The 15,319-nt window shown below is 49.0% G+C and overlaps 1 protein-coding gene across 1 annotated transcript; it reads right to left on the bottom strand.

Moving 5' to 3' along the window:
* Positions 1 to 7,152: 7,152 nt before the first annotated feature.
* Positions 7,153 to 15,057, bottom strand: TAC4 (tachykinin precursor 4). The gene is made up of 5 exons (XM_045512281.2): positions 14,749 to 15,057; positions 11,177 to 11,270; positions 9,517 to 9,546; positions 8,521 to 8,580; positions 7,153 to 7,743 (listed from the first exon to the last, which is right to left on the bottom strand). Exons 1-5 carry the CDS (start codon positions 14,863 to 14,865, stop codon positions 7,700 to 7,702), a joined length of 345 nt encoding a protein of 114 aa, XP_045368237.2. The 5' UTR covers positions 14,866 to 15,057; the 3' UTR covers positions 7,153 to 7,699.
* Between the last annotated feature and the right edge of the window lie 262 nt (positions 15,058 to 15,319).

Here is a 15,319-nt window from a genome sequence, read left to right as displayed (position 1 = left end):
ATGTTCAGTGGCAGCTCCCTGCCAGTTTCAGTGTCACTGTTAAAATTTATCCAAAAGCAACTTCACTGGGGTTTTTCTTAAGGGGTAAAGGCCTTTTACAGAAGCTAACCCTTCCCCACATGTGGTAGAATGTGCTGTCCTGTATCTACTCCTCAATAAAGCATGTTCTCTGCTCACGTCTGTTTCACCCAGGAGCTCTCATTTACAGATGGAACGGGTGCCACTGACTTGCTGCGAATAGTAAATGCACTCGGGATTTATTTTCCTAGCAGTAAACTGCCTGTTGAGGGATGCGGTTTGTGGCTGGGGGAAGGTTTTTTCTCCTTTGTGTTGCAGGCTATCTGTAGAGGGAGTGCTTACTCTGAACTTGTCTACTTGGTGGGATAAATTCTCTGCCGCCCTCTGGTTCCAGCTAATAGGCATGCATAGGAGCGACTAGTCAGTATTATTCATTCTTCTGTTTAGTTCCTTTTCTTGATTTCGAGGGCAGAAGAGCCAGCAGGAAGTTAGGGTAGATGGGGTACAAGCGATAGTTGTGGGAGGTGGAAATAGGTGTATCCCTTCTTAATCTCCAGGCTTGTTTGCCAGGAGCGAGCAGTGTCACCTCTAATCATTGTCTCTTGGGTAGAGATGGTTTCTGAAAGCAGCTGCATTTTCTTGTAGCATTTATCCAGTGCAGGAAAAAGGAGGCTGGGCATTTATCTGTACAGTAGAAAGGAGAAGGGTGGAAGTTGTATTAGGGTGGTTTCGCCCACTGTGGCCGGTAGCAGTGAGAATCCCTCCTGGCAGGTAAACTTGGAGACAAGGGTCCTCCTTGGCAAGGTTAGGTCCTGTGTGTCACTTACCAGGAGTGGGAGATGGGATGGACAGAAGCTTAAGGTTATAAAAAGACTGTTCTGACACTCAGAGATGTGCACCCAAATCTCCATGTTCTAGATATTGCATCAAAGGGAAATTTTGCTCTCTCTCACATTTTGAAAAATTTGAAGTAGGCAGTATGGATCATGAGAATGGAATGCTGAGAGGTCAGAGCACTTGAAGTTTGTGCACAGTCTGGATCCTAAGCCTTTGCTGATTACCACCGCCCTTTCCTCACATAGAAGAATTCTCTGGTTTAAATCCTTACAGGTATGGGAATAGACTGTTCACTTCCATGGTTACTGTGAGTAAAACTGCCCCCTCTGACTCCCTTTTACTTGCACAAAAGAAGCTCAGCTGCTGAGGCTCCCTCATAAGAAGATCGAAAGTCTGGAGTTATTCCTGGATCTAGCTCCCGAAACCCTCCAAGTAGAAGCCCCTCCTGTGTTTCTGGAGGAAGAGCGCTCTAGCACGTGTTGGTTGCTTCCCAGGTGCTTCCCATTGTGCTGGGTACTATCACACTGCCTCATTTGACCCCCATGCTAACCCAGTGCAGTAGAAATCCACACAGGTTTTGCAGGAGAAAACCGGGAACACAGGTGACATAGTAAGTGACAAAGACAAATCTCATTTTGCTCTGTCCGGCTTGAGAACCCACACCCTCCCATCTACCATTTCACTTCTCGGCTTTTTGATTCCTTAATGGTTAAACCATCTGATCCCTTCTAGTTAGATTTCCTTGCTTCAGCCACAGGCCCCCATGCTCCTAGTGGCTTCCATCACCAGAAAAATAACAAAACTGGTGAAACTTGCAGACAGAAGAATTGATTTTAGTTGGTCAGATAGGCAAACATTTGGAGGCCAGAGACCTAAACCAGGAAGCAAACGATGTGCCTCATTCTGGCTCTGCTTCTGATTTAGGAATAAACTGTCTAGTAAGCACCGTCCCTTAACTGACGTGGTTTCCTTCAGTCCTGACCGCAGCACCACTGTAAGGCGGGTATTATATCCCTTTTCCACACGAGAAAATTTGAGGCTCAGAGGTCTTGCTGCTGGGTTATAGAAACAGAATGAGAGCCTTGCTTCTCTGATTCCAGATCCCAGGCTTCTGACAGCGCTGTCGTGAGTCATCTGATGTCTCTGTGCCTGTTCCCATTTCTCACAAGGGGGCTAGTGAGTCATATTAAGTAATTTTTAAGAATATGGTGTGCCCTTTACATGGCAACATGATGCTTTTGACTTGTCCTCAGCTTTGGTTTGTCCCTGCAGTTCTGGGCAGATTGCCTGGCTAGGGTTAGGAATGGCCTTAATGGAGTTCATGTGAAGCCAGTGTAGAAAAAAGACTGCATCTTGCTTACAGCACACATTCCTCCTGGAACGTGAAACAAATGAAAAGCAGCTTTTTGGATGTATATTAGTAAGTTTTCAAGGGTAGGCATAAACATGTCTGCCTTTTTCCTCCATCGAAGAGCAGTCGATAAGCCAAATGACATTTAAGGAGCAGAGCTGTTATGACAGGTGCTAAGATGAAGCAGCATGACTCTCAGCAGGGAGCCTTACCCTTTTTTCTTTCCTTCTGAACTTTTGAGAATCTAATCAAAGCATTGGGTCTTTTTTTTTTTTTTAATGTACATAATGCAGATAGGCACACATTTGTCTACAGTTCAGGAAATTGAGCCTTTGAAGTCCGTTTCTGGATTGGGGGGTGTGGGGAGGTAAAGGAAACCCTGGTTTGAGAAAGCTCCAGTGAAAAGGCAGAATCCTGCCTTCTACCTGCCTTCACTCCCACCCCACCCCACGGCCCTGAGCTAGACCTTTGCAGGTTCAAGTAACAGGTCCCATTAAGTGAGGTACAGTGACTGCCGAGGGAGAAGGCCTGGTTCACTGGCTCGTTAGTGCCCTTCCTTCCCGTGGCCTCCCAGGTACACATACACACACAGTGCTATGCGGGATTTTGCATGTTTAGAGAATAAGGTAAAAACTTCACTCAATAACACGGTGTGTGCTGGGAATTCTAGAAACCACCTTTTGCTATTCACTGGGGATCATGGAATGACAGAATTGGACGGCCACCGGTTCTGCCCTAGCACTTTCTACTACAAACTTGTATGACTGCCTCTTCCAGACTGTTTTCCTGCTGATGGGGGCAGGATAATTGCCCACTTCCTTTGTGGTATCTTCAACAGAATGCCAATGAGTGTCACTAAGAAGGGAAAAAAAGACTGCCTAGTGGTGAAAAACGTCCCTTGTGCTGAAAGATCAGTTTGTCTCTTCTGCCTTGTGCAATCCCTGTAGATGCAGGACACACTGGCACCATGTGGGGGTTTGAGGGTTTGTGTACTTGTGCCCAGGAGTGGAGAAAATAACCTGTGCTGTTGCACAACTTTGGCTCCATTGCTTTTCCCAGATGTGCTGTGTGTGATACAAACACCTTTATCCTTGGCAAATCATGTCCATTCCAAGAAGCCTGTCTTTTTCTGCTGGGTATTTATTTCTGGAAACCACTCACCTCATATTTAGTTGGTCCCAAAGTTTTTAGAAACCTGTACTCCTATCTCACAGAAAAAGAAAAAAAGGTACGGTAGATCACTTCCAGAGGTGGTGACCAATAATTTCTCCCATCTCTGGATGTGTGTGCTGCTCCATGTGGGCTGGACTTTTTACTTGCTTTAACTAATCAAATGTGACAGAAGTGGTATTCTGGCAGCTTCCACTTTTGGTCTTGGAAGCCAGCTGACATTTCCAAACCAGGAGCTTGAGCTAAACTGAGTAGTGTTGGATGGAGTAAGACCATGTACAGGAGAACCAACGTGCTGCAGCCGGTAGCACCGCAACTCCAGACCCCATACTCCCAGCTGGATGCAGCCTCATGAGTGACCCCTGCCGACCACACAAAGCTAAAGAAACATCCTGCTGAGTCCTGCCAACCTGGAGAACCAGGAGAAATTATAAACCATTATTTGGGGATGGTATGACACACCGAAATGGGTATATGAAAAAGGATTTTTGAAATTAAATGGCTAGAATCCAGTTTGGCCTTGTAGGTTTTGTTAAACTGATGCCTGTGATTGGAAACCAGATGTGTCCAGAGGAGGACCACCTTGTGTAACACCAGGGGCAGTGTTCGAATTCCATGCAATGGCGTCTGCAGAGCCAGTTTAACCCTGGTTGGTCTTTCAGTATTTCTCCACTCTCAGTCATATTGCCTCTGAGGTCCCTCCATGGCCTTGGAATTCTTGGCCACCTCCTTATGGAAGTGGATCAGGAGAAGTGAAGAATAGCCTATCAAGACGTGGCTCATCCCTTTCCTGCTCCAGAATTCACAAGGCTTCCCATTGCTCATTGGATTGATGAAGTTCATGTTTATCTTGGCTTTTGAGTCTCCATAAGCTGATGGCCTCCCTAGCTTTCTTCGTTCCCCTGCACATAGCCTCAGTGCACAACGGGATTAGTCTGTCCCTTTTCCTGTTTTTCCTCGGGAATGCCTCCACTTCAGCCTTCCCCAAAGTGTGTCCTGTTAAACACAAAGAATTAACGGGCTAAAAGGGTACTGTACTCAAACTTGGAGAATACGGAGTTATATTACAGTGTGTTTCTTGAATTCAGAGCTTCTCAAAGCCTCCCTCTTGGGGTTTTCCAAGAGGGAGATGGAATGTAACATTTCCTTAAATGATTAGATCTAGAAGGATCCTTTGAGAGACCAATATGTTGAGAGGCAGACATTTGGAAGTTTCTTACCTATTGAAGTGGCCTGGCTAGAAAGGAATTCCTTGTGAAGACTTATAACTCTGCCTGAGATTTGCCCGTACATTTACAGCATAGACCAAGTAGGCGTAGGAGTTGAGTGTATTTGGAGTGAAGGACCCTTGGCTCAAATCCTTCCATTTCTGGTGTAGAGTGAGGGTGTCTGCAGAGTGAGGAGGGTACTTGTGGAGGTAAACTGTCTTGCAGAATGCCAGATACATTACAGACATTTCATTTGTACACAAAAATGTAGAACTTAAATCTCCTGGAGGACATCGATACTAAATACAGAGGATTTCTAGTTGTGATCCATGCTAAGAAGGGTGAAGGACAAGGTGTTGTGTGAGCGTAACTGGAGGGAACTCGTTGAACTTGATTATCAAGGAAGCCCTGGCTGAAAAAGAGCCTTTCTTTCTTTATCCTGGGACCTGAAAGATGAGGAGTTAGCCAAGGCAGGGGTGTGTGGAGGGACTAGGGCTATGTTCATATAGGGGAGAGCCAGAGCATAGACCTCAAAGCAGGCAAGAAGGTAGTCTAAGAAATTCTGCCTGGTGCCAGTAAGGAGGCTGAGGGGGGAAGGATCAGAGAGCACAGGGCCTTGGAGGCCAAGGACGAGAATATCAGGTTTATCTAGGAAACTGAACTGTGGCCAGTAGTGGACGGTCATGCTCTGGGCGGAGAATGGAGGGGGGTGGGTCTGGCAGTAAGATGGGAAGCAAGGAAGTCTTTCAGGAGGCTGCTGCCCTACAGGCAAGGGAAGATGATGCCTTGTGTTACCAGTGGTAGTGAAGGTGGCAAGATGAATTCTAGACAGATCTGGAAGAACCAACAACTAGGAAACATGTTTAGATGGGGGAAGCGAGGAGTAGAGGGTGGCTCCCAGGTTTCCAGCCCACAGCAGGGTACCTGGAGGTGCCACTTGTAGACAAGAGCTGACCACCATGAGTAGCTTTGGGGCTGTAGGTCAAGAGTTCAGCATTTGGACATGTTGAGTTTGAGAACTACCGGATATGTGTTCACTGAGCAGTCACTGCTGTTTATTTCAGTTACTTGTATTATGTTTGGCTCCCTCGTGGCTCTAGAGACAGACTCCCTGAGGACAGGAAGTGTGAATCCTCTCCAAGGACCTCTTATGTGCTGAACACTATCGTTGGCACTGGGGTAAAGATAAATGAGAAGTGGTCTGTATACTTGAGTAACCCTGTTGTTGAGGAGATAAAACTATTAATTTTAACATCACATATTCGTGCTGTGGTGGAGGAAGGTGCAGGCACTTTGGGAACTCAGTGGAGAGAGTGAGTGGGTAATTCTCAGTTTGGGAGAGCTTTACAGAGAAATTGACCTCTGAGTAAGAATTCACTAGAATGGGAGGAGAATGGCATGTGCAGAAAGCAGCTTGTGTGAACATGATGGGTCTAAAAAGGATCGTTGGAGAGCAGGGGCTGGCCTTTGCAGAGTGACCACCTCTCCCTTGCTCTCTACAGTCGGTAGGTCTTCTAGGACAAATTCCATCTCTGATACTTACAGTCCTGTCTAAGTGCCCAAAAAAGTACCAGCACAGAGAGGAAACTTACTAAATATCCAGTAACTTGTTTTTCTTAAATGTCCCAAATTTCAGACACAGGAATAAAATCTTCAGTCCTCTTTGTCACTCCTTCAGGTTGGCTTGTTACAGTGACCGACCGCCTGGGACCACAGCACTGGGTGTTGAGATGGCCAAGGCACCAGTGCCTGGTGGGGGAGGTTAGCAGTGGAAGGGGTGAGGGTACCCTGGGGGCTTCTGCAGTGTCAGGCGGTGGCTTGCACCGCCGCCCACTCCCATATTTCTCAGCGGACATGGTATGGTGTAAGGATGAGGACAGGTTTATTCAGAGCTCACGACGAAGAGTGAGCCTTAGGATAGAGATTCTTTCACTACACGTTGACTAGAAGAACCTTACTGGTTGTGCTGACACACTGGCCTCAGGGCCTTTGCTGTCACCAAACCTTTCTCTAGCACCCAGATGAGGGGCCTGCTCTTTCCACCCATGCCTTCTTCCCCTCCTTTTAAACAGCCTAACCACCCCACCCCCTAAAGAGTCTGGTGCCCCCTCAAACTCCTAAACCATTTCCTTCTTTTTGGACAGAGGGACACAGAGATGCAAAATGTGATGCAGCCTAGTGAACTAACGAACCGTCCTTCACTGTGGAACCCGCACAGCTCCCAGCTCACTCCTTTGTTCATCTCTAGGCTTATTACCTAGGTTTGCCCCCCAGGATTTCATTCTGGCTCTTTCTAAGCATCCTGGGGTCCTCTGTGTTCCACCTGTCTATGAACCACTGGGGCAGGACAGTGGTCTCCCCATCAGACTGGGGGCTCCCTGAGGCGGGAACTATTTCATTTCTCTAAAGCTCTTCCCAGTGCTCAGAGAGTGACTAGCTGCCTGTGTCTCAAAAGCACAGCAGTTAGTTGGAGGGCTACCTCATACACGAGCATTAACGAGGGCCCTGGAATCCAGTTCTTCTCCAAGTCCAAAGACACATGGATTTGGGTCCTTGAGGTTATGACGGTAGGTAGGGAGGGGGTGTCGCCCTTACCAATGTCCCAAGCCTGTCTTCCCACCTTCGGGTAGAACCACGGCTGTTTGGGATTTCCCTTTACAACTCTGGAAAAGGCCTCCCGGCCTGCTGACGTGCCAGGCCGCCGGGCAGGGTGCAGAGCCCAGGCCATCCCCGCCCTCTGCCCTGGACCAGAGAAGAAACCATTCACTACTCATTGGTTTATTGAGCCCCTGATGTGGCCCTGGGCACGGGAGACAGGAGTGGGGAGGCTCAGTCCTGCTATGCAGTGAGAGGTGAGCTGAGTGCTGGGGGTGGAGGTGGGCAGGGTCATTTGCTCACAGTGGTGACAACAGGGAATTTATGCATGACCGCCGATTGAGACCAAGAGTCCTGGGAGGAGCCCCAGTGAGTTCAGTGAGGGCCTGGTGGGAGGGACATGCCGGCGTTGAGCACAGGAGACATGGAGAAGAGAGCTGGCCTGGCCAGTTGGTTGGTTATAACGTCCAGGTAGGGAGAAAGGGGAGTTCATCGTCTGGGAAGCGTGTCGTGGGGGCTCTCACTCTGACCCGTGGTCCTCATCCTCTCTGCCTGGGGAGAGTGCTGTACATGGGCGAGGGTTAGGGGAGGCTTGCCTGGCTCCGCCACCCCTGGAGGCCCTCCGTTTCCCTAGCCCAGGTTTCTCTGGCTGCAGTTAGCTAGGCGATCAGATTACAGGTTCACCTGCCACATCTTCCATTTTTCCATCATAAATGCCTCCAGAGTGTGGACGAGCCAATCCTCAGTTATCCTCTCTAAAGAAGGGGAGTGGTAACCCAGTACTCAGAATGCCAAAGGCCCTCCTGGGGACATGGGATATGCCCTGGACGAGGAGACACAGCATTTAGTTCTGGCTCTGTTATCAGTTCACTGTGTGACTTTGTGGCCCCTGCCAGAAGGCGTTAGCTGATAACCACTTAGGGTGTTATCCCTCCCAGGGTGATTTGCACTTATTTACAATTGTTGAAGACAGGAAATATCTTCAGGTTTTCTAACAATGATTAGTGAGGGAATAAGGGGGATGTTCCAGGGTCTAAAAACCTCCACACCGTTCTCTGTGGCTTCAGCAGGCCCTCAGAGCAGGGAGCAGAGTGTGCTGTTGGTGGTGGGTGGGGAGTGGAGAGGGTACAGCTTCAGGGTTACAGCTGCTTCAGGCCTGGATCATCAAAGGGACCACCTCCCAGCACCTTGACTGCTCTCTTCCATGGGGCCCCTTCCTTGCAGCTTGTGGGAAGCCTGTTCTGTCTGTCCAGCTGCCTGGCCCCTACCCCAGAGACTGGCAGCAAAATACCTGGTCCTTCCTCAGGATGCCCTTGCGATCCAGCAAAAGCTCTCACTTACCTTCTGTAGATGGCCCTCCCCTGCCCAGGAGGCCCTGGACCACTGGTCCTCGCAGATACCCTGGTGATGGAGAGAGGAGATAAAGAAGAGAGGGTGCAGCAGAGGAAGGCTTTCTTGGGAACCAAGAAATACAGGCCAGAGCTGGGACCTCACTAATGGAGTCATTTCTCAATCAGCCTGAGTAGCTGAGGAAAGACTGTGGACTGGTTCATTCATGCACTGATTCATTCACAGATTCCTTCCTCTTTCCCCTCCGTGCTCTCTCCCTTATGCCCTTCCTTCCACAGACACCTCTTGGGTGCCTCATAGAAACTGCTGGGTGTCATGGGGACACAGGAGATGGCAGATTTCTCCCTGCCCATGGGAGAGGAGAGTGTTCTACTCTGGGGACACCAGCCGTGTGACCCAGCAGAACAGTGCAGGGCAGTGTGCAGAGGAGGCACGGTGCCCAGGCCATGGAGGCAAGCTCTGGGCAGGGCAGGCGCTCAGGGAAGGGGAGGTGGAGCCGGGAGTCTAGGCAGTGAGGACAGCCGGGAGGGTGTGCTGAGTCGTTAGGGCATGAGGTTTGCTCCTGAGAGCACTGAAGGTTTATGGGTAAAGATTGGTTTGTTTTCTTTTGATTTTGTTTTTCCCTTTTCACCCAAAGGGTTTTAAGCTGCTCAGATTTTCATTTTTAAGATCCTTCCAGGTGCAGGATGGGGAATGGATTGAATTGTTTTTCCAACTCCAGGCTTAGACCCAAGGTAATTTTGAAGCTTTGGCAGAACTAGATTCATCCCTGTCTACTTGTCCCCGCGGCTGTTCCCTGGGCAGGCAGAGAGCATCCCTCTAAGGAAACAAGCAGGAAGCCCAGCCCCAGCCTGCAGCTGGACCATGCTGACCCCACCCTCCACATGCTGGCCTGACATGTGCTCTGGCCAGAGCATCCCCTCACCTCCCTGGACAACTCAATCCTCCCCAGGGAGTGTAGGGAGAAAAAGTCTGGACAAAACTTACCTGCTCTCTCTGGCTGGATGGGAGGTATTCCTGGGGAAAGAGAGAGAAGGAATGAGGGCTGCACTGCTTCCCTGGGGGCACAGTGAGGTGGCAAGGGCTCATGGCTTTTCGGGGTCCCGGGCCTTTGGTGGTTCTTCAGTGGAACTCCAGTCATGTAGCTGGGCCACATAAGACACACACTTGGTAGGAGGCCACGTGTAGTGGGAAGTGCATGTACTTTGAAGTCACTGGTGCCTGGCACTAGCTGGGCATCCTTCGGGAAATATTTAACCTCTGTGAACCTTAGTTCCCCTGCTGGTGATAAAGAGGATACTGTGAGATCTCATCACATGTGAGCATAGTAGGTGCTCAATAAATATTTCTCTTATACCCTCACGCCCTGCTTCCCCATGGGTTGTTGGATTTGGAAGAGAATTCTGAAATGGCCCATCCCAAACTACATGTAGAGAGGAAACTCAGGCTAAAAGTGTTTGGTTACAAGTAGGTTTTCTTTTTTTAATGTATTTTTTAAAATTACAAAAGCAGTCTTTGAATACACTCCTGCTATAAAAAGAATCAAGTAATGTAGAGGTCAGTGTAGTAAAAATTCAAGTCCCTCTTAACTCTTCCTCACCTCCACTTCCTATCTTAGGTATAAACACCGTTGACAGTTTGATATTTATCCTTCTCGAACTCCCCCTATGTTTTCATATGTATGTGTGTAAGTATGTAGGTTTTTTTTAAAACGACACGTAGGTTCCCATCCTACATATTGTTATAGAACTTGCTTTTTCCACTGAACCAGTATCTTGGGGCTATTTCTATATCTTTCCCGAGATCTGCCTCCTCCATTTTAGCGGCCACAAAGGCTATGGACGTGCCTAATAGATTTTGACCATTTCCCCCATTAGTGGTTTTTATGTTATTTCCAAATTCTTGCTACTACAAACATGTTGACAATGAATGCCCTGGTCCAAATACCTCAGGATTCATGTATCAACAGTATTTCTATTTGCTAGACTCCCTATACGACCAAAATGAGACTATTGGTCAAAATGTATGCACATTTCCAACCTTGATGGATATTGCCAACACATCTTCCAAATAAGGCAGTATAGAAAAGTGCCAGGTTTTTTTTCATATCCTCACCAACACCACTTAAAAACATATACAATATTGACAATAAGAAAAAGAAAACTGCTCTCTGTTCAGACTGTTTTCTCCTTGTCCCCCCAGGACATGAATCCCGCGTTAAGCGTGCCCTCAGAGAACACAGGTTCATTTTACCAACTCTATCTGAGCCAAACAGAATCGACTAGAAAGCTTTGCCTGTAGCTTTACTCACACCTAGTGGCTGATCTCCAGCTCCACCTCTCTCCATGGTCATCCATAGTATTGAAGGCAAGGGTACCAGTAGAGTGCAAAGCGTTTGTCCCCACCACACTCCCCAGATGCTGGAGATAGCCCTGGTTTGCACTGTTGCCTGGCATAATTAACAATCTCCAAAGTGTCCTGGTTCGGATGGTAATTGATATGGACACTCTATACCACCATCGCGCAAGCGACCCCTACTGGACTGGAGTGAGGGATGCTGGGTCCAGGGCGTTAAGCTCTGCTTGATGTGTTGGAACCCACTCAGAAGCCCTCCTCGCTGGGCACCCGCCCACTTTTTGTCACTCACCTCCCACGTGCTTCCCCATCAGCCCAAAGAACTGGCTGGCTTTGCCCCTCTTCACCTCCCGGGGCTGGAGCTGAATGCTGGGGACAGCATTCTCCTGAAGAAGCAGAGGGTTAGTTAGACTTGGGGGAGGTTAGCGAGGAGACAGCGTGAGCAGTGACAACCTCAGTAACACTTGCTCTGTGATGGCACCGAGCTTTTTAGCATATTTTACACAATACTTAATAACTGATAGCTAACCTTTTGCCTACTATGTTCCTGGAACTGTTCTAAGGACTTTTATATATTAATTCACTTAATTTTCACCAAAACCACATGAAGTAAGTACTATCTTACTTCACCATTTCACAGATGAAAACACTGAGGCACAGAGAGATTGCCAGTGAGGATGTAAGAGGTGAAGGCAGAACCCGGGTCACCTGGCTCAGAGGCTTAAACATGGCAGTCATAGTCTCAGTTCCTCTTCCCAACCGCCATATGAAGTAGGGACTATGATTTATCGCTGTTTTACAGATTGGGGAACAGACTGGTGGAGGTTAAGCAACTTGTCCCAGGTCCCACAGGAGATGCTAGAGCCAGGACCCAGACTCAGAGAATCTGACCCCAGAGCAGGGGTTCTGCTCCATCTTGGGAAATGTCTTCAACATAGACAAGGAGAGGGCAGCTGGTGAACTCAAGGTGGGCACCCAGTACAACGCCCACTCTAACTCCTGCTCTCCTCTCTTCCCCCACACTCCCCCCAGGTCCTGATTTATCCTGCCCTAGAACCTGGGCCTCCATGAGGGTCATGGCATGTGAAGGCCACTACCCCAGGCAAAGACATTTCCATCCTTGAGCTGAGGGGGTGAAAGTTCTGGACCGAGGACCATGGATTTAAGTTATTTTTTAAATTAATTAATTTTACTTATTTATTTATTTGTTTTTTTAATTGTATAATCAGTTTATGATGTGTCAATTCTAGTGTACAGCATAATGTTTTAGTCATACATAAATGTGCATATATTCCTTTTCATATTCTTTTTCATTGTAGGTTACTACAAGCTATTGAATATAGTTCCCTGTGCTATACAGTAGGACCTTGTTTATTTTATATATAGTAGTTAGTATCTGCAAATCCCGAACTCCCAATTTATGCCTTCCCACCCACATTCCCCCACTGGTAACCATAAGTTTGTTTTCTGTGTCTGTGATGGATTGAAGTTCTCATTCTTCTATTAGCCTGTGTGACCTTTGCCAAAGTCCTCTCCTTCTCTGGCCTTCACTAGAGCCCCTGATGAAGGGTCTGCTCAGCTCTGCTGAGAGGGAGAGATGCTCACTAGTGGAGAGAGTAACAGTGGGTGACATTCATTAGACCATCTTCACATCTCTGTATCCCTAGTACCTGCCACAGTGCTGGGTACATGCAGAAGCTGAGCGTTTTTGGGAGACAGGACACTGAATGAAGGGCCCTTTCTCTGACAATCTGGAATAGGGGAGAGGATGGGGTCTCCTTTTCTAGGAAGGCTGAGAGGTGCACAGAGCCTTAGAGTAATGCAAGCCACCTGCCAGGAGGCTGGGAGCTGGGATTGGATCAGGGGTTTGCTCTTCCATTTCCAGTTCCCATGAGGCAGCGCTGGAGCTCCTGGGACCAGCAGGGGCCTGGCTGGGGTTCAGTGGAAACCGCTTCACCTCTCACAGTTTGTCTTGTCCCAACTTTTGGGGTCAGGAGTGGATTGTTTTCTAAGCCTTGGACTAATTCAGTCACTTCCAATCTGTCTCCTCCCCAGGACGTCAATGGCTGGGGCGGCTGTCTGGGGCTGGAGTCGCCTAGCCTGGCCAGGAACCAGAAAAGTGTCTTTGGAGATTTGGACCCATTTCTGAAAAGCTTATGAAAACCACTTTGCCTTGGTAAAAGGCAGTCTTCAAATGCAAGCTGGAGAGAATGGCTTTTTATGAATTAAATAAGACTCACCTTTCTCCCACCCACCAGATTCCTGGGGGCCATTAGGAAGCATCTTTCACTCAGAAAGGACCCCTTGTAGGGGGTGGGTATAGCTCAGTGGTAGAGCGCATGCTTAGCATGCATGAGGTCCTGGGTTCAATCCCTAGTACCTCCATTAAAAAAAAAAAAAAAAGGACCCCTGCTCCACTGCCCTCACCAGAAGCCCTCCTTATCTGTTGAACCCAAATCCCCAGCTCCAGGGCTCACTGCAGGCGGGGAGCCCTGAGAGCTAGGGAGGTGGTCAGATCATCCCTGACAGAGCCACCACTCCTTCTGTCACCTCACTTAGATTAATGGTTCCTATATCCCAAGCCTGGGTCTCAGGAAGCAGAGAGATGTTAAATGAGAGTGAACGGAAAAGAAGCATGAGATCCAGCTGCAGGGTGAGGTGCTTGCAGGGGGAAAAGAAAGCCCAGCAGCGCTAGTTGAAGTTGGTGAGGATGTTTCCCACATGGCTGTGTAGGGAGCCCCCCATCACCCAGCTTGGCTTCCCTGGGCCTGGGCCAGGTCCCCTGAGGTTTGGCACAGACTCCATAAAGCATGTCAAAACTAGGGGAAAAAAACCCTTCGGGGACATCTTCCCCCTCCCCCCATTTTACAGGTGAGGAAACTGATGTCCGGAGAACAGCAATGACTTCCCCAAGATGGCAGAGTCAGTGGAGAGGCTGAGACTTGAACCTGGGTCTCTCTCTCCTGCATCTTCTCACCTACACACACTTCCACATCCAGACTAACCATGAAGGAAACCCACCACCAATGGCTGTTTATTCGATGGCTCTTCTTCTCTTCCTGTGGCCCCAGTGTCCTCACCAAACCAGGACTGGGAGGAGCCCGGCCCAACCCCGTTCTGTCTGCCCTCCCAGAAACCTTCCCTTAGCACCAGGCCTGTTCGTCTCTGGTGTGTGTCCTTTCTCCCCTGTCTGGGAACTCCCTGAGGTCAGACCTTTGTCTCCTTGACCAAATGGGGTGGGGCCCAGATGCTGTGTCTCTAACTTTCAGATTTCTTCCGAGTGACAGCACTTGGGTCCTTTTAGAAACTGACAATCAAACCAGTACTTGTCAGGAAATAAGAGTTTCTATATGTGAGATAAAACAGTGATCCCACCCCAAGTTGACCCCTTGAAAGGAAATTCTAGAAAATGTCTTCTGATGCACAGGTACATAGACTCAGACCTTGGGCAAGGTGTACAGTTGTGCTTTTGAAGCTGCATAACCTTGGACAAACTGCTTGACCTTTCTGTGCCTCAGTTTCCTTATCTGTGAAATGGGGATAGAAATGGTACCTTCCCCACAAGGTTGATATGAGGATTAAATGGGTTAATATTTATGGAGCACTTAGGACAGTGCCAGAAACATAGTATATAATAAATGTTAAGTAAAGCATAAGTGTGCACGTGTGCGCACACACACACACGCTGTTGCTTCACATGCATGTGCCCCTTCGGAGTTCTGTCAGGCCAGGAGCCGTGGCCTTGAACCTACAGAGAGAGAGGGGAGGCAGACACCCTGCTTTGCAGTGTACAACCTGCTCTCCTGGCAACCATAAAGGGGATCTTCCATGGAACACCCCCAGCCTCTCCTCAGTGCTACCTACCTCCAGGGTCACGGCTACCCAGGACCTCGCTTCAGCGTCGAGTGCCAGTTCCTTGTCCCCTGCCACAGTACACGCAGACAGCCCCGCCAGGAGGAGCAGGGTGAGGCAGAGCTGCATGGTGAGCCCCTCACAGCCTGAAGACCGCCTTGAGGAGGCTGGTCCTCTCTCTCTGGCTCCTCGGTAGGTGGGAGAAACTCCACCTGTTCTCAGTCCTTCTGGCTACTCTGCTCCTTCAGCTTATCTGAGCCTGGGGGCCGTTTCCGGGACTCCCCTCCTCCCTGGCTGGAAAAGCCAATGATATCACAGCTGCCCAGAGAAGGGACAAGACCTCTTCCACTGCCACCGCCTCCATTGATCTCAGGGCTTAACTCTCTGTTGCGACACCGCCTCGCCTTTGGCTGCGTTCCCTCCAGAGGCAGGTGCACAATGGGGCAGGTATGCGGGGACCGGAGCTTCAGGCTTCCTGACTGGAGGCCCCGGTGGGGCCCTGTCATCTTAGAAATGGGGCAGGGGGACTGCCTGGCTTCCCCCCAAACCCGTAAGACAGGCCTCTCCCCAGAACTTAGTACTC

Source organism: Camelus bactrianus, chromosome 16 (assembly GCF_048773025.1).
Source record: "Camelus bactrianus isolate YW-2024 breed Bactrian camel chromosome 16, ASM4877302v1, whole genome shotgun sequence".
Classification (NCBI taxonomy): domain Eukaryota; kingdom Metazoa; phylum Chordata; class Mammalia; order Artiodactyla; family Camelidae; genus Camelus; species Camelus bactrianus.
The sequence above is the reverse complement of the archived record's forward strand: the minus strand, read 5'-3'. Positions and strand labels throughout refer to the sequence as shown.

What these genes read in the sequence shown, in the direction of transcription:
- TAC4 (XM_045512281.2), bottom strand. Translation starts at nt 14,865, where the DNA reads ATGCAGCTCTGCCTCACCCTGCTCCTCCTGGCGGGGCTGTCTGCGTGT. An exon ending in GATGGGGAAGCACGTGGGAG is followed by an intron (nt 9,547 to 11,176) that starts GTGAGTGACAAA and finishes CTCTTTCCCCAG; the next exon opens with GAATACCTCCCATCCAGCCA. An exon ending in GGGAGGGCCATCTACAGAAG is followed by an intron (nt 7,744 to 8,520) that starts GTAAGTGAGAGC and finishes GCCCATGTACAG; the next exon opens with CACTCTCCCCAGGCAGAGAG.